Raw genomic sequence first — 19,439 nt, forward strand, 5'->3', positions numbered from 1 at the left:
GCAAGTGCATTTTGGTAAAATATGAATGTTTGGCGACTATTTGAACCCCCATCTTTGTGTACATATCCATACAAGGAACAGTATGAGAAAGGAATGTATTCTATACAAAATAATTATGAATATTTTGTAATTTTCAGACAAAATTATTTATTTGAAGTACATCTCAAGAGATGCATTCAAATTCCTCTTATGGACGAGGCTGATAATGTAGTTTCAAAACATGCATCTAAGACAATTTTTTATTTTTTCAAAAAAAATACATGTATAAAACAAATCAAATGAATAATTTGGTGCTTCAATCATTCTTTATGAAATAGTTCAATAACTTTTACATAGATGATGACTCCAGAATGGTAACTATGCTGACCTTGATGGTAGCTGTTTTTCCATTTCCACCAGTAGTTGACATAGAAAACATTGAATTGTCAGCCTTCTCGACTGTAAACTCTACAATGGCCCTTCCTGTCAACCTAAAAACAAGTCCAAAAAACTCACATTTAATCAAATTGTATTGTTAATTTCCTGATCACGTAAAACATTGGACTTGTCATGATTTTACAAAATATTTCTTAAATTAAGAAAAAAAGGAATCAATCTGATCATGTCAATTTCAAAAGCTACAAATGGAAGTGAAAAAGCCTTGTAAGAGTTTAAGTTTATCTCACATAATTCAAGTTATACAAATCCAACAAAATACCAATGAAGAAATATTTAGCAAGAATAAGTTTACTTATGCCATAATTCTGATCGTCATAATCTAGATTCTATACCAAAATGCAACTAATGGAATTCTCTTATAATCTTCTTATGGAATGATGGGTTCAAGTAAAACTTAGAAATTTCAGGTTAGGAGGATTATTAACCCCTTGACCATTGTCCCAAAAATCTGCACTAGCCCTCATTTTGCCTACTTATATGAGTTCCTTGCCTTGCACATGGATATGCACCACATGTCTATTTGTAGAATATATGAGTTAGAAATTAGAATTATGGATGGAGACCCCAACTATCATATTAATATTTATTAATGAAGACCCTAGATTACAAAATTCAGGAGTACTCTTCAAGTTGCCAAGTACTCTTTGTTTTTTTCATTACATTATTTTTTATAGACACAAGAAAAATACAGAGAAAATGTTGATTATAACCAGCATTACCTGATAACACATTCCTAACCCTTTTTGATGTGTCCTTGTTTCCGAGATGTCTCAAGGATGGGGAAATAGGTTAGAGACATCCCCTAACCATCCCCAAAATCTGGAGAACAAAAGGAAACACCTTGGAAACAAGGAATTAAGAATGATTCTCAAAGGGGATGGTTTTCCCAGCACATTTCTAAAAGAAAACCTCAAATCCTTTTTCTAAAAAAATCATTTCTTTCGTGGGCCCACTCCTCAGAAATAGTGCACAAGTGTTTGATAAGTTTGATATGCATATTAAACTACATATATTAATTCTAACTCCAATAACATGGAATATGGTCTTTAATATGGTTTAACTTTTGCATTAAATTTCAATTTTCAAAGATTAACAAAGAGTAAATTAAATTGCAGCTAAGTTCTTATAGAAAATTGAAAACAACTTCTTGTTATAGAGGATCCTTGAACAAGTGACTTGTTCCTAGCTAATATTAGCAATGCCTTAAAAAGAATTGTTCCTTGACTCAATAGATGCAACACACATGAATGAACATTGAAACTGCTCTTTAACCTTCAAAGATTTACAAGAGGATTGATGAGCATAACTAGTTTGATTTTAAGAATTGAAATAGGTCCATAAACTTCAAAGTGGATACAAACTTTATCATTGATGATTATCAATGTAATGTTCCTGTCCCCTACAATTCTTTCCCAGAGAACAAACTTCTTCCAACTATAGTTGGCAAAATCACCAAAAGGGGTTGTGGCAGAGACCGTATGGACTACTAGGTGGCAATATGGATAGGAGGGGGATGTTGTGCGATTAGCAAAGGAGATGGGGGTCGTACGGTACAATGAGATGTTTGTACGGTGTTATGAAGTTTGTCGTACAGATGCAAGGTTGGCCATAAAGCGTTTAGGAAGGACCATGCGGTGAACAGAAATGGTTGTACGATGGTCAAGGGGAGATGGAGAGGTGGCATACGGGGTGGTGACCAGGTAGACTGTACGACAAGTGGATGGAGGATGCAAGGGAGGTACGGAGGTGTTGTGGAAGATGTGTGGAAGAATGAAGGTCGCATGGGCAATGAGGGAGCTGTACGGGGATGTCCAGATGCCACACGGTTAGGTGTTTGAGCAGCAACAATGAATGCAAATTGATTCATACAAAAAAAAAACAAGTAGATCAGACACAATAATAGAAACTTGAATATGAATAATCTTTCAATATATGCCGAAAGATGGTGCTCTAATTTGCCAGATCTGAGCGAAGAGTCACAAGCAACAAAATAGGGTGTGGGTTAAATCCCACCGAAACCAGATAAACCAAATAGGGAAGGTCTTTCACTTCCAAAATGGCTAACAATTGAGAACTCCAGTAGGAATTCACAATGCAAAGAAAATAATCCAAATTGCATACCTAAAGACTACCTGCAAGCCGTGCTTAAATAACAAGAACATTACAATCAATCAACAAGGCAACTAGAAGTGAAGATGACTTGTGAATTTGAATTAAAATTTCAGTTCTGCTAATTTGTTTGACTTTGACTGTCCTTTGAACTCTCAACTTAACACAAATAGAAATCCTTATGGTCGTTAAAGTTCCAATTAAAAGTCCAAGTGAAATTTATCACAATGTTAGAGGTTTAAAGGGTATTACTCATTATCAGTCTAAAAAACTTTGAAAAGTAGCTAAACTTCAGCATAAAGTGACTAATGGTTCTAAAGGAAAACTTCAATTATTTTCTGCAAAAGACTTTGCTAAAAATTGACATATGGCTCCTTATGATAATAAAACATACCAATACATGCACTTGTCATGGGTTATAATTGGTATTGAAGGCCACTATAGGAAGGGACTGCCTGTAATTAATGTAACGATGCTTAAGGATGCTAGGCACTTATGAACCATTGATACTCTTCTTGGTACTGTATGTGATAGCATGGCTAATGGCCCTATTATATTTGATTCATAATCGAATTTTTCAGTTAGCCTCAAGGATAATAACCTTGATGATGTCATTACCTATAAATCCACAACCATGAATTTACTAATGAAAATGGGTTCCATAAAGCACACTCTTCATTTTGTTATCCATTTCCATCTTCTTAATACCACTATGTCATTTATGGATGACCCTTGCAAAAGCCTTTCAGTCAATAAAGGATTTTCCACAATCTGGATCTCTTCCCATGGGGATGGTTTTAAGAATTAGTATTAAGAAACCCCCCATCCCACAAAGAATGTAATAACCTTGGAACCAATCCAAACTGATGCATCAACCTCGATGTGTGGATTTGAGAAGTAGTTATGAGTACTCCTCCCTATGCAGTCACAATGAATAGTTCCCACCTCAATCAAGTGTTGATTGTTGTAGCTCTGAATAAAACCTCTGTCATGTGACTCATCACCAACAAAAGTTACAAAAGACATAGCTACAAGAGAACTTGGTGCAACGTGTGGTTCTTCACCGCTCTCAACACATGCACTCATCCCACCTATATCAGCAACACCTATAGCTGTAATGGATGAAGCCACATCCTCATCATAATTTATGGACATAAGAATATCACTAACTACTGGTATAGGAGACTGAACTATGTCTCCAGATGGTCTAAAATTTGCCCAGCTCCCTCAAGTCAGTGATCAGCATCAACCACAAAAAGAATATTGTCACAAGACAATGATGCATCCATCTCAAACAAAGGATTATGCACAAAGTGAACCTCATCTCTGTGTTGACTTGTATTGTAACATGATGTTGTCTCTACATCACTCATCTCATAATCAACAAAATGTGTTCTATCATTGATGCACACATCAACAACCACAAACATACTATTAAACACCTCAACAGATGGCTCAACTAGTAATGTAGAAGTTGTTGATATGACAATATATTTACTTACTTCTACCAAGGTAGGTACATGTCCTTCCAAACCCTGATCCTAGGGCCTATTACCAACCACTGAGTTTTCTATTTTTTTTCCAGATCTGATTTTAAAAATCAGATATACTGTGTCTAACACCTGCATCATTTAGCTTGTTTCTAACACCCAAATATTGAGTTTCTACATTGGGTAACTCCATGCAACCATCTTTCGCATATGGAATAGCTGCTATCTCATGAGTGGGCTCAACATTATGACTGCAGTTATAAAAATCAGAACTTTGAGTGATTACCTCTTGCCCAAATTTCACCTTCCTACCAACAGAAATTCTTTGCCTGTCAACACATGAAACAACTCTTCTTGCAAACAAGTAACAAGCTATCGTGTGATATTGTTTCTTTTCTGAACCAGTCATATTGTATAGCTTTGGATGGAAGTTCATAAAGTGGTGGAAAGATAAATCTCTCTTAATATTTTGAGGAAGAGTGTTATAGTCCCCAAACATGCTATACATGGCATCCTTTTTGTCATCCATTGCATCCCATGGTCTAGCCTTCATCTGATTTCTCTGTTTAACTAACCACTTGATTATTTCCATTACTGACATAATTTTAAGAAAGTTGATCACTCACAAATCATGCATGGGAACTCAAGATTTCCAAACCCTGCATGATGGCAGGAGATCGCTCTAATACCACTATAAGAACCACAATGTTTTGTATAGAATGTACTATTTTGCAATGTTTCATGTTTTTTTGAGTTTTTTCAGAATTTATGCTTTTTTGAATTTTTTTACAATATTCGAAATAACAAGCATGAACTGGAAAAATAATTGCTCACACTATGCACTTGAGGCAAATTTTATTTGCTAAAAATTTATTTGCAAAATTTTACAATATCCAAGATGCACATCAATGAATTTATTGAATGTCAACAAAGAACCTGGCTTCCAAATCCAAAATGCTGAATATATTAAGCTGAAACACAACCCTCTTAATGCAATTATGAACGCCTAAGCTTGCAAATACAAATTATAGGCAACCTCTACTCAAAATAGGCCTCCTTAAACCCTAACATCACCTTCTCTATAAATGTCTTGGCCTCAAAAGAGCTCAACTACTGCCATTAATCCCAAATGCAGGTCTCATAGCTCACAGCGATTTGCATTAATTCAGTCCCTAAGTCTTCTGCAAACAATTCCAAAAAATAATATAGCTTCTTCTCTCTAAATTATGCAACCAATTCTATCAACCTTGGCCTTTGGATGAAGCCAACATCTGGCACAATTCAATGAGTGTTTCACCACCTCAAAGTGCTGAAGGTCAGAAGAATTTGACAAATTCTCCAAGCCTGAAACTCAAACCCTTGTCTCCAACACTCAATCAAATCAACAAAAGAAAATGCACAAGTATGAACAAATTCCATTTCTCCCATCTATTTCTTTTTAAAATTCTCCAAGAGAATTCAAAAATACGCTTCCCATAACTTATTTATATCACTTAGCTTTTAAACATTTTCTTTTGTTGTCAACCATAAGATTATAATGTGATAAAGGTGTGACTTTTAATATATATAATGGCCCACACTTAAAAGTCACTTTATAAAGTTAAACAATAACTTCATAATATAGCCACCAATCACTAATGTCATTACAAACTTTAATATCTCCTTAATGACTCATTATCTCTCTGACCCGTCTATACCTACAGGTCAACAATGGTACTCACTACACATCTCACTGCCTTACTAAGGGTCTATCTCTACTAACCTTGACTTAGTATAATTAGTGAGTGCTTGAATACCTGATCAACAAAGATGCCAAGGATCAATATTGCAACTAAGGCCAATCTAGATGCCTTGCCAGATATGGAAATGTTAGATGACGTACTATAAATAGTAAGTACATCAAACTAAGCCAACTAATGGATGAGTCAATCGTTGTGCATATGAGTCTGGATGCCCATACTAAAAATAGTTCTGACCATAATTTGACTTGCCATAAATACGAAGTCCCCAACTAGAAGCTTTGTCATTGTTACCACAACTCCACACCACTACCAAATTGTCCAAGTGCCCTGCTAAAGATAGGAACTCTAACTTACCCAAAAGATGAACAATTGCATATGAAAATGGAATAGATGTGCAAACTAAAGCGGAAAGGAAGCCTGCGTAACTAGCAAAAACAAACAATAAACACAACAAATGTAGGACAACCCACTGCAGAATGAGGAGGCCAATAGTCACGACCGTATACACGAGCAATAGACAACAAACAAAAAACAGATTGGCTACTGCACAAACCATCAGTTGTAGTACTAGGCCCGAATGGAGTAGAGAATGATACAGGGACAACCAGCAATGAAGTGCTTGCAACAACAAGGAAGCCATTGAAGAAGCTCCTGCAACTATAAGTGAGAACAATTCACAACCACTGAAGCATGACAAAACCATTGAAAGGAAACGAAATGACAAGAAACATGAAAAAAATGACTAAAATTGAAGCTGCAGAGAGCATGCACAACCACTGAGACACGACGAGTGAACATATCAATCCTAATGACTCAAGTTGTTTCGTAGTGATTTCAAAGAGAAAATCAATGACATAATTACCCTCTTGAATAGGTCTTAGGGAATCTAATATTTTTGAGACATGGATGTATAGATACATCATGGTAATAAGACAACCAACAGTAGATCTTCTAGGTTGAGGTGATTAGTGATGTCTTGTGTGAGCATCTTTCACCAAACTCCTACCACTCTCACATTCTATATAAACTCCTATTTGGTGTACATACAATGGCATTGAGGCCCTTTTCAGGTCTTCCTTCTAGGGGTAATAGATGGTACTATTATGGGAATAGTATCAACAACTGACTCTAACGCATAGCTAAATTTATTACAGAATAGTATCATATGCTTTCTATGGGCATTTACATGCTTATTTGACAAAGCACTTGAAGAGAAGAAGAATGTTTGATGGAGTTTGGAAAAATGTAATTGAGTACGGTTCTTTGGGCATTTTATGTGGTTATTTGACAAAGCACTTGAGAAAAGAAGAATGTGTAATGCAGCTTGGAAGAAGGTAAATGAATACAGATGTTTCTTTCTGTAGTTCCCTAACTTAATATATATGAAAGTTGGTTTTTATGATGACTAACCTTATATGTTTCCTAGATATCCTACCAACAGGATCATTCTTGTGGAATTGGAAAGGCAATTGATGGTTGTTTATGCTTATTACTTAGCCTAACATATATCAAGGATTAACATATCCACTCATAAGCTCCTGCAAATTGAGAGGTATTTCTTGATAACTTCGGTGAGAGCCAAGGTCATGGAAACGAAGTTGCAGGAAATCAAATTGAAAAGGTTTGAGGCAAGATGTGATTTTGACCACAAGGTGATGAAAGATAAATTCAATAGATCTTTCACCTATGTCCATTGCCTTGATGACATTTGGATTGATCTTCACATAGAGGATTAGATTTGGAGGATGAATTATACCATACTTACCATGAAGAAAATTATAGACCTTGACCAGAATTCTAGATAGGATGATGGATGACAAAGGGATTCTTGATCTAGAGTTCATAATACAAAGAACTGCAAGCCTTTGAATTCCACCCGCGTAGTGCTCACATATGGAGAGAATCTCAATTCATGATAGATTTTAGCCTATTATATCAAACACTGATGCTAGGTTAAAGAGCCAAGGTGTTAAAACAATAAAGCTTAAAGTCGGGTTAGGTAGTGATACAAGGGCAATTTGGCGTAAGTCTGAAATAAAAGAAAATACTAAAGACAATGCAACTTCATATGGAACCAAGATTAAGATCAAGGTAAAAAGGGTTGTGAATGCACCTCTTGAGTAGGTATTAGACAAAGGAAGGGGAAAGCAATATGAGAAGATATAGACCATTAAGACTAAGGAAAAACCCTAAGAAGAAAATGTTCCAAAAATTGTTCCTATAGTGATTACAAAAACTTCCCTGGTGGTACAATCTGAGGATACTATTGTCTTTAAATATTCCAATATCTCCTCTAGATATTGATGCTGATTCCTTTTCTACAGTCTATGTTCCATGTAATATCCATAATGGATATTCTACCAATTTTTCTCATAAATAGATTTAAGGACAAGTGGATAACTAATGCAAACCAAACCAATAATATAAACTAGTAAATGAACTGATAAATGTTCGTTAAAATACTGAGTTTGATACAATTTTCAGACTAGTTATTGTAGTATAAATCAGCATAAGAACAATTTTTCATATAGAAAAACCTCAAAACTTCTATTGTATTATAATATTCAGCAATACAATAGCACGTATAGAAAAACCAATCTTATAAATGGTAACACCAGTCAGATTGGAACACATAAAAAAACCTATAAGCTCAACGTGAACTTTGTCTTGAATCCATTGCAATGATGAATTGGGGCTGCATCCAATCCACCAGATATGGCTTGAAGGTTTGTGTCCTCGGGTCTAAAATGGAAGATGTGAACTCTCTCAATGTTTCTCCAAGAGAACTCTAAACAAAGAAATAATCCAAGCATGCTCAAAATGAATGAGACTTCCTCTTTTAATGCTCAACAATTACTCTTCGGATTCTCATTCTATCTTTCGTCTTATTTCCCCTTCTTCACCTTTTCCCTCTTTTTAATTTAAAGACTTTTTTAATAGTTTCAATTTAACTCTAAAGTCCCTTTTAATTATTTTATATAAGTTGGAGTTGTGAATTTCCAATGTCCCCAAAAAGGGAAGTTATAGTCCTCCCTCCTTGAAATTGCTTGTCCTCAAGCAATCAATACCAGGATCCCATAAAAATCTGCAGGTCGCTCTATAGTCCAATCTCAAAACACATCCCACCACACTGCAAAGCAAGGTGTCTAAATGCAATTCATTCATAAGCCATATCCCTAGATCCCATGTTAGTTTGTGAAGTACTGTTGCATCTCTAGGTTGTACAACTTTGATCATAATTGCATCAAGTCTCAAATTATGTAGTACTATAACAAAATCCTCACAATGCCACACATTCATCTAGTCAATAGCCAGATCCCAAACCATCATATCAATATGATCCTAGAAGGAGTAATGGATTTCTAACAACCTATCATCAACCTATCATCCTGGATCAACCAACTAAACAAACAAATCACCCAATCGAATCCGTAAAAATCCATGAAGTTTGTCTCAAAAGTACACTGCGTATCTCTGTGCCCCTATAGTAGAAGGGTGACCCTCTCATAAGGCGCATGTCTCAAGATGAGGAATCTTCACAAATCAATTTTGCAACTAACAACCTCAAGAGGTTGGACCAAATCTGAAAAAGTAATAGAAGGCCCAACGTAAAAATTATTGGGTGGATATTTTGCAACTGACAGTTTTGGGTAAAATCCAGTCACAAAATAGGATGACCAGCCACAGCATGTGAGACAAAGTATCTCCTACCTTAAAGGGAAGGCTCCCCCTTCTCACCGTTTCTTGGATCAACTCAAGCTAAACAAGAAGTTGAGAGCTTTTGCAAGGGGTGTTACCAATATTCTTTCCTCTTAGCTTTCAAGAAAGAATCCACTTACTTGCAGAGCAAGTAATGGGCAAGATGAAACCTCAAACTACACTTCTATCTAAAGTTGCAAACAGTGATACCAATAAACTAACACTAACTCAAAGGCTAGCTGAAAGCATACCAATTTGTTTAACCTATTCTATAAGAATAACCTCTACCATTAGGGTACAAAGACTTCCAGAAGTAGGGAATTATAACCACTTTTCATGAATGTGAGATGGTAATACAAGCTACAGTTAAAGCTCCTTGTTCTCAAAAGTTTTTTGACATTGGGGGAGTTTTTTTTCTTTCAAGAGGGAACTTTGATGATCTCAACCCCTTGTCTTCCCCTCTTTGTTTTGGGGTTTTTCCGCCATGTGTCTTTGTTCTAGTGATGGTTACACTATGGATTTCCTTTGGGAGATTTCCTCTCGAGGTTGATTGGGTTCTTTTATAGTGGGTGGGTGGAGGTAAATAGTGTCGACTTTCTTAAGTGAGGGTACTTTGACAATTTTGGCCCTTCTTGTGCCTCCCTTCTCCTCACGTTTCCTTTCACTCTTGATTTGACTTCTTTGAACATTGTTGTTTGGAGGTTGCTTTCTAGGTATGGGTGGGTGCGGTTGGTTTTATGATTTTTAAGAGACAATACTTTATTGTGCATATGGCCCTCTACTCCTACATGTGGTGGGTATCTTCCATCTCTCATTGTTCTTTGGCTTTAGAAGGTGGGCTTTTGTCAATGGAGGCTTTGGTTGTCATCTGTAAATATTGTGTAGCCAACAGGGTGTTGTCGTCGGTAAAGATTTTGTAGCCGACAGGTTCATGTCGTCAATAAAGATTTTGTAGCCAACGGGTAGATTAGTATTGTTATGTAGTCGACAGACCCCTTCGGGAAGGTTTAGCGAGAAGTATTTATACCCCATCCGGGATCATTGTAAATCATCTTATGCTCTGTATGTAATCTCTTGGCATATGCGAATGATAAAGGAAGTAATGCTATTGCTGTTCTTGTTCATTTTTTGGGTGCATTAATCAATTAATCTATGCAGTAAACATTTGGCGTCGTTGCCCGATAGACCTAGAACAAAGGTTGGAATGAAAACTGATGCCGAATCAGTTAAACAAAAATAAGAATAAGCTGAAGGACAAAGACAAAATCTACAAAGCACAAGGAAATTTAATTTTGGCACAGCAGGCTGAACATAGACGGAGGTTTCATAAGATTACCGACAGACACCGAAGCGTTGAAGAATTGTTGGAGACTCAACAGCAAGTGGAATTGGTGGAAGAAGCCGAGGAATTTTTGAACCTGTATTCACCGAGGAAAGAGAATCTAGAAGGAAGGGAATCAACTCGCACGGCTCGAAGTGCTGAGGTAGCACGACCGTGGAGTGAACTCTTCGTCCGCAATACACTTCCGGAACGGGAAGACCCTTCTTTAGTAGAGAACACAGTTGTTGGAGATAAGACAACTATTGGAGAGAGCATCGGTGTGGGAGTGCAGAGCATCAGTGTGGGAGTGCGAAGCTACAGTGCAGGAGTGCAAAGCGCTGGAGTGTGAGCAAACAACGCCAGTGTTGCATGACCGAACAATGCCCGCACAAAATCCAATAGTGATGGTGGGACCAAAGGAAAAGCTACCGAAGTTTGATGGCGATGGTATGGCCAATCCAATCCGACACTATAAAACATGCGAAACGATTTGGAGGGCAAATGGCATAACAGATACAAACGAATGGGTCTGGCAATTTCCAGCAACCCTACAGGGTGTCGCAATTGATTGGTTTGTTGATACAAATCTCCAAAAGTTAACCAGTTGGGACAACAATAAGGAGTTTATCATAGAATTTCATTTGTTTCGCGACGACAGTGAGATCGTGGCGAAGATATACAGCACAAAGCAGGGGAAGAATGAAACTGTCCGAGTATATGCCAGGAGATTAAAAAACTTAATAAATAAAATGGAAAATAAGCCAGCAGATGGGCTACAAAAAAGATGGTTCGTTGAAGGTCTACACCCAAAATTGCAGAAGAAGATGAAGATTGTGCTGTCGTCGTCATACACTGAAGCATACAATCAGGCGATGAACTTGGAAAGTGAGCAAAAAACAAAGAAGAAGAAGAGTAGCTCCTCCGAGTCAGATGACGATGCATCTTCGAAAGAAAAGAGCTAGTCATCTTCGGAAGAAGAGAGCAACAATGATGAAAACAGCAGCAAGAAGGTCGAAGCCCTCCAAAAGGACATTATTCGGATGATGAAGGAATTTAAGAACATGCAGAAAGAAATGAAGGGAAGTGAACTATGGTGCACGAAATGTAAGGCGGAAAGTCACACAAAGGGATCCTGTCCAAAGAACCAGTTCTACGAGATATGCCAGATCATGGGACATTCCATAAAAGAGTGCCCCTTCAATATGAAAACCAGAGGACCTCAACAAGTGTTCCTAAGACAGGAGGCTTCCGCATTCGGAGGAAGCGAGAACACAAGTACGGAGGATGCCACATCTGGAGGGTACAGAAATAATAGACATGGGCAGAACAACAATGCGAACAATAACAATAACAATAACAATGGCAGCCGAAGTTGAATTCAGTACGATGCAAATGGATGGTCGATCGTTCAATGCCAAGCATGTAATTTGTCGGGCCACTTTGCCCAGGATTGTACAATGGAAAACATACCAAAATTATTATGCAGATGGTGCGGACCTGGCAATCATGAAGATGCCAAGTGCCCGAAGTCCGGAGTGAATCTGATCACTCTTGGAATGGACGAGTAGGAGGTGTTGGGAATCACACGGAAACAAGAAAAACTATACCCCGACCCAGCGGAAGAAAAGAAGAGGCTAGAGGAAGTACGGAAGGAAATTGAGAAACCAACACAGGCAAAGACATCTCAGTTGAAGGACACGGGCACCTCACCAAGGAACTACGTGGAATAGAATATTGTACGGCAGATACTACAAACTGAGGTACCCATCAAAATAGGTGATCTGTTGCTCACAATGCCTCAGCTCTGATCGACACTCACAAATATCATGTCAACTGCTAAGTTACCAGGAGAATTAGGAAGAGGGAAGGAAATTGCCGCCGATGGAGAAGACCCAATGTTGCTAGCCCTCACACCCGGACGTCATCCGGTGGTTGTTGAGATGGGGATTCTTGGAAATGTGCTGACAGACACAATCATCAAAAGAGGGTCCAGCGTGAATGTCTTACCCGAGGATACCTGGAATAGGCTAGGATAGCCGATGTTGTGGCCATCTACATTCCAATTGCTGACAGCAAACTAACACGGCCTTAAACCTCTCGGTGTCCTGATGGCACAACCGGTGACGAATGGAACACAGCCATTCCTGCTTGACTTCATCGTGATCCCATTGAAGAGGAAAGGATAAGATGCCATTCTAGGCCAGGGATGGCTCATACAAGCCAAAGTTAAATACGACTGGAAGAAAAACACTTTATCACTTGGAAGCAAAGGGCGAAAATTCGTCATTGATCTACACACCCAAATGGTGGGGGAAAAAGCTCTGTCATCAGATTCTAAAGAAGAAGATGAAGGGAGGCAGTGTATGGAACCAAATCAAGAGGGAGTCCTATGGTTGGAAGGAGGATCAACGAACGATGATTTGGATTCCATCAACGGTCTTTACCATTGGCAGATAGAGGACTACGAACTCTTTTCGAGCTGTAATATGTTAAAGGTGGACGAAGGTGAGAAAGAAGAGGAAAATGAATGTCCGAGAAGCGGAAGAAGGAAAGACAGTTACGGCTGAAGCTGAGGGGAAGAACATACAGTACGAACCCAGAAAAAAGAAAGATCCCACCGCACGACTGCGCAAAAAGAAAATGTTACGACGAACCACTAATATATTAGAAGGGTGCCGGCAGCAAGGAAAACACATCGCACGGTCTGCACAAGAAACAAAGAGAATAAGCTTAATTAAAACTTCAACAATCTAGAGTGAAGGTTCTAAAATCAAGAATACAGTTATTGACAGCAAGGGATGGTAGCTAACGAAATTCTAGGCAATAGGCCACAGAGGTGACATAGAATAGACGCAAGGCATGGCACAATAAACATCTAAAACTAAACAGGTTTCAGTCGGGCCAGTTGGTATTGAAGTATGATAGACAAAATGAGATCAAACCAAGAAAGTTTAAGGTCAAATGGGTCAGGCCATACCAAATCCGGGAGGTAGGTGACAATGGAGCAATAAAATTGTGGACCTTGGACGGACAAGAAGTGCCTCAGGCAGTCAACGAGTCGAAGCTAAAGATGTACCATGCCAGGAAGTCTCCATCGTCATTGCAGACTGATGAAGCCCGAATGACTCCTTCGTTGTCGTCGAATGGTGAAATGTGGAAGGAAAATTGAATTGTTGTATTTTAAAAATAATAATAATAGAAAAAAAATAATAATAAAAAAAGTAGTTAAGTGCTTGCGGACGCATCCGCGGGCAGGTTGTCCCACGGACACCTGCCCCACAGGCAATATGTTTTGCAAGTGCTACTACAGAGAACCTTGCGAATATTTCCCCATGGATGTTTTCTACCTTCCGCGGATGTTTTTTCCCACAGCTTCAACTTCTCTTCCACGGGCTTCCTCTCCTTCCGCGGACCTTTTTTTTTCCCCCATGGACTACCTCCTTTCTGCGGGTGTCTTTTATGGCCACGGCTTGAAGTGTATATTCTCCCGCGGACATTCAAATTTTTATCACCGCAGAGTAAACATCTTCGCTCTCTGAAAAGAAACCATGTCGAGTGTGCCACCGGGGAGAGTAGGGAGTCCACGAAGAAATTGTATTTGTGTCGCGCGAAGAAGATTTTTATAACCTATGCGGTTTTTGATTGCGCTCCCTTGGGCAATTCATGAGGGATTAAAAATTGACTGTGATTGGAGGAAAATGGAGTTATTATTGTAGCACGGATCTAACTAGAGGAGATAATATCAGAGACAGCGGACGAGCAAAGGAAGCAGCTTCAAAAAAAAAAACACAACGATAGATTGGAACAGTTCAAAATGAGTAGCGCTTGATGCCAAAGGGAACGGAAAACATCAGCGGTTGCGAGAATGAGTATGGGATCAGAAAAATCACGAAAATGGTGTGTTCCATGTAGTTTTGTGTGGGTTTCGGAGTGCTGATTTGGTCTTGGCAGCAGGGACGTTACCCGTCGACCTCGCCCTGTATCGTGATGCCCCAGGACCCGTGGGGGCATTGCCCCTCGACCCCGCTGGGGGCATTGCCCCCTAGACCCCCAATCGTTGCGATTAATCAGTCATGGGAAGTATGACCAGTTGATGAGACCTAGAGCTGCTGCAGGCATAGTGTGCCAGAGTTGGAGAGAGCACTGGAGCAAACCTTTCAAAGGGATGTTACACTTTGAGGCACTTGGAGTAGGTGTTGGACGTGAAGCTATCTTGGTGGACGCATAAAAAGCTCAAGAGGAGCCGATCATCCAATTGAAGGCAGTATAGCGATACTTGGTTCAGGGCATTCAAGAGTTGGAAGCAGAAAAAGCAGCATGGGTGGCTATCAAGGTCAACTTGATTAAGGAGACAGTATTGCGTTAGCAAAGGCTACAGATGCAACGTGGTTTGGAGACCAATTTGGTGCAGGCACGAGACGAATGTGAAAGTGATGTGACAGAAACAGATCTATCTTGTTGTAGTTAGTCAGTTAATGTATTTTTTTTGTTAATTTGTCTCGGATATTTTGTAATTGTCGTCTAGAGACAACTTTTCCTTTTGGAGGGGATGATGTCGTTTGTAAATATTGTGTAGCCGACAAGGTGTTGTCGTCGGTAAAGATTTTGTAGCCGACAAGTTCATGTCGTCAATAAAGATTTTGTAGCCGACGGGTAGATTAGTATTGTTATGTAGGCGACAGACCCCTTCGGGAAGGTTCGGCAGGAAGTATTTATACCCCATCCGAGATCATTGTAAATCATCTTATGCTTTGTATGCAATCTCTTGGCATATGCGAATGATAAATGAAGTACTGCTATTGCTGTTCTTGTTCATTGTATGGGTGCATTAATCAATTAATCTATGCAGTAAACATTGGTTGTGTTCAAAGAGTACTTTGAAAGGTTGGCCTTTGATGTGTTTGCCCCCTTTCTTTCCTTGCCTCTTCGTTGGATCCATTTGTGGACCTACTATTTGAAAGTAGGTGAGAAGCAATTCATTGTTGGATTATTTAAAAAGGTTGGTTGTGATGATCTTTTGAATGGAGGCTTGACTAAGTTCTCGACTTTCCTTTTCTCTTGTCTTCTTTAGATGCTCCTTTTCCTTTCTATGGATGCAATTGGTAATGGTTCTTATGTTGCAGTGATTGTGGTGCTTTTGAATTGTGAGTGTTTCAAGTGGAGGTGTGTTAATATGCTTACTTCCCTCTCTTCGCTTTTGTTGGCTTGGAGCTATCCTCTTCTGCAGTTGGTCCCTAGTTTGGCTACTTTACTATGGGAGGTAGTGGGTGTTCCTCTTGAGGTGGAATCTCGTGTGGACTCTATGATCTTAGTGCTTCGTTGTCTCCTTTTTGCGATGCCTTTTATTAAGGTGGAGCATGGTGTTGCTTTTGATGGTTCCTTTGACAACTCAGGTATAATTCCAAGAGCCATATCAAAACCTAGTTATTGTGGGTTGGGGAGCCTTCATAGCCCTTAGGATGTCTCCTTTTTAGAGATCTGTTCTATTCTATAAGGTGTTGGCCTCTTGGGGGGCTAGTACTTTGGTTGATTTGTTTTTCTTAGTTCTCGATGTAATGTCCCTATTTTTGGTGTGTCTATGCAGTTGATGGAGTTAGCTCATCGTAGCAACCCTCATGAACTAACAGGGTGTTTTGGGGGGTCCCAGTTATGAACTTACTATTTTTAGTAAGTCTTTTTTGGTAGTGCTACTCTTGGCAGTGTAATGGGGGGCTCTGGCAATTGGTTGCCGCCTACAATTGATCGGGTTAATAATTGCATGAGCTCTTATTTAGTTATTTTTCATTGAGTTGCATTATTATAATAATGTTTTTATTATTATAATAATGACCTTAAGTGATATTTTTAAAAGGCAAGTTGGGAAGTTTCTAGTGTTGAGTTCTTTTGGGAAACTTCCACAATTTCTAAAGTGGAGTTTTATGGAAACTTCTACCAATAAGAGCTTATAAATGAGAGCTGATTTCATTGGGAAAGGCACACTCAAAAATATATTTGCTTCTTGTGCCTTTGTGGCTTTCTTGATTTCTGAGTTGTGAGCCCTTGCTGAAGTATAAGGGTCTCGTCTGATAAGTTCTTGGCAATTGTGCTGAAGTATACAATTTGCCAACATTCTCCTATTGTATCTTTTGTATCTAGGGAGGAATAATCTTGTTAATCATACTGAAACTATTGTGCATTTGGCTAAGGGTTTGAGGTTCGCATTATGTCTTGATCCTATAGCTGAGGTATTGTGGATCAACTTCTTAAAAAGTATTGAGTCTTCCATGACTGTTATAACTGTCCTTTGGAAGATAATTGCACTAAGATTTTGAGGTTAATCCCTCCTGCAAATTTGAAGAGTTTGAATTGCTTTGGTGAAGGTTGTTGTGAGTGTTTATCTTTGTTAACAACATTGCCAAGGAAGATCATGTGTGTTAAGCCCATGATTGCATCTGATGTCATTCCAATTTGTCTTAGGATGCCAGAATTGTTGAAATAAATGCATGAGCATAATGGATTTATAGTTGCTGAAACCCCGGGCTAATATTTGAAGGGTTGAATTGCATATTTGAAGGGCAAATTGCTCTCTAGGGCATTTTATATCTAGTGCCAGTATATTCCCAAATCAGGTGTATATTGTGGAGCTGTTGTTTGGCATTTTGGGTGGCTAGCTTACCTGGTAATTAGTGCCACATCTCTGCCATTTTCGTCTATGGCAATGATCTGTTCAAAAATCATCTAAAGTAACTGATTTTCGGCACCAAGGAATTTCTGTTTAGGGCACTCAATTTCTCCCAAGAATATGGGTCCATGTTTTACAGGGTAGGGCTGCACATTTGAAGGAGGAAATCTGCCCTATTGGTCTGTCTGTAATAGCACCCTCTGGTGGTGTGCCTTGAGCATATTGGAAGCCTGCGATTTTATTCTTTTGGGCCTGCATTGTGGTTTTTGGAAGCCACATGGACTGTGGTGGTTCAATCTGGAGGACAAGACCTGCCAGATAAGGAAATATTTGCCCTATTTCATCTTTGTGCTCCAAATCAGGCTCTTCTAATATCAGTTCACATTTGCCTGAATGTGCAAAAACTATTTGACATTAATTTGTATGTCTCAGGAAATTCGAAGTAGTAAAGTTAGAGTTGCATGTTGCATTCCCGGCATTTTAGTTTCTGTATTTTGCATATTAAATATCTTTCACAATAGTCCAAAAATTGTGAATTGTTCAGTTGCATCTGCATCTTTGGATAGAGACAAATTTGAGATTTCAGTGGTATAGCAAGCTGAATTGGCTTGTCCTTCATCAAGATTATCTTGGAAAATTGACAAATTATTAATTCAGTAAAAGAAATTGGTATTATTAAGTTATAACTGGCAAAGGGTTTTTACACTCGACTATTTGTTGACTCTTATATGGCTTTAGACTGTCGTTCTCTACATGCTTTCTATGTTGAAGTATTTCGTCTTAGTGGGTTTATAGACCCCCATTGAAATCTAGTTGTAATGGGTTTTGGGGCCCTATCAAAACCTTCTTTTACTTTAATCAAAAAAAGTTTGCATTGATTCAAAAGATCACAAAATCTTTTGAAAGTGTGGATCCCTTAGCTTCCTCTATCTCCGAAAAACCCATTGATCATGTATAAAAAGATAGGGAGAAATATAATACAATTGACACTTGGGTGAACCAAATGATGATGCAGGGAACAAAGTTGGTGAAGAGCACTTTAGGAGATGGGCTATGAAAGTGCAATGACATTCAAGTTAAAAGAAATTCTTGGAACTTTCAATCAGAACTTGAAGTCCGAGAGAAAGATCTTGAAGCCTAGAATAAAATTTCAAATTTTAAATTGGGAATGTTGTGTGAGAATAGAATAATACCTACTTGTGAAAAGTATTTTGCATACAAGAACTTGTTAGTGAATATAGGTTAGGTCATTGAAGGCCTGATCAAAGATTTGGAAGAATCTTTTCAGACTTGCATTGAAAAAGAACAAAAGATCATTGCTAGGTTTGAGGACATATTTTGCAAATTGGTAATTGAAAATCAGGAGTTGATTTCTGAGGACACTGTTGTTGCAGAACTATTGATGACCACCTAAAGCTTGAGGCAAATCATTTAATGCAAAATTCTCTTCACAAGCTCACAAGATACAAATTCTCACAAGATTGGCTTTAGATTGTTCTTGAAGATGACAAGGCAATCATCACCAAATGTTCAAATGCAGTTGTCAAAACAACTGTGGTGGCAGAGAACACAGGTGTGCCTAATCTTGAAGAAGTGTGCAAATTAATTCAAAAATATCAAGCATTTATGAACAAGAGCGAAGTAGGTCAAGGAGTGTCTTAGGACACTTATTTGTTTTTCCCACTTTTAGTTGTAGAGTGTAATTTCATTTTGACAAATTACATGCTAATGAAAAGTTGTAATTGCATATGACATTTTACTTGTAAATTGCAACTTGTAATTACATGTAAACAAATTGCAAGTAAAGTTACACTAAAACTCTAATTTGGAATAAGTCATAGGTACTTGTGGAAAATCGTTAAAGTTAATTGCACTTCTCCCACCTTTTTTCTTAGCTTCTCAATTATATATAGAGAGGATGCTCAAAGTATTGTTTATCTTTATGTATTGCAAGAAAAATCTGTTGGAATTGTGCACAA

General features: G+C 38.4%; 1 protein-coding gene across 3 annotated transcripts in view; it reads right to left on the reverse strand.

The window, feature by feature from the left end:
• The window catches only part of LOC149552265 (Cyclophilin-like peptidyl-prolyl cis-trans isomerase family protein), a 310,257-nt gene that overhangs the window by 103,432 nt on the left and 187,386 nt on the right, over positions 1–19,439 (reverse strand). For all 3 annotated transcript variants that reach the window (XR_016352888.1, XM_089787791.1, XM_089787790.1), the window contains exon 7: positions 368–470. Coding sequence is in view for 2 of the 3 variants with exons in the window: in XM_089787791.1 (XP_089643917.1) it covers positions 368–470 (103 nt within the window). In the remaining variant the exon portion in view is untranslated. The remainder of the gene's footprint in view (positions 1–367; positions 471–19,439) is intronic.

Source organism: Cupressus sempervirens, chromosome 6 (genome assembly GCF_028749045.1).
Source record: "Cupressus sempervirens isolate cs-2001-9-10 chromosome 6, ASM2874904v1, whole genome shotgun sequence".
Taxonomy (NCBI): Eukaryota; Viridiplantae; Streptophyta; class Pinopsida; order Cupressales; family Cupressaceae; genus Cupressus; species Cupressus sempervirens.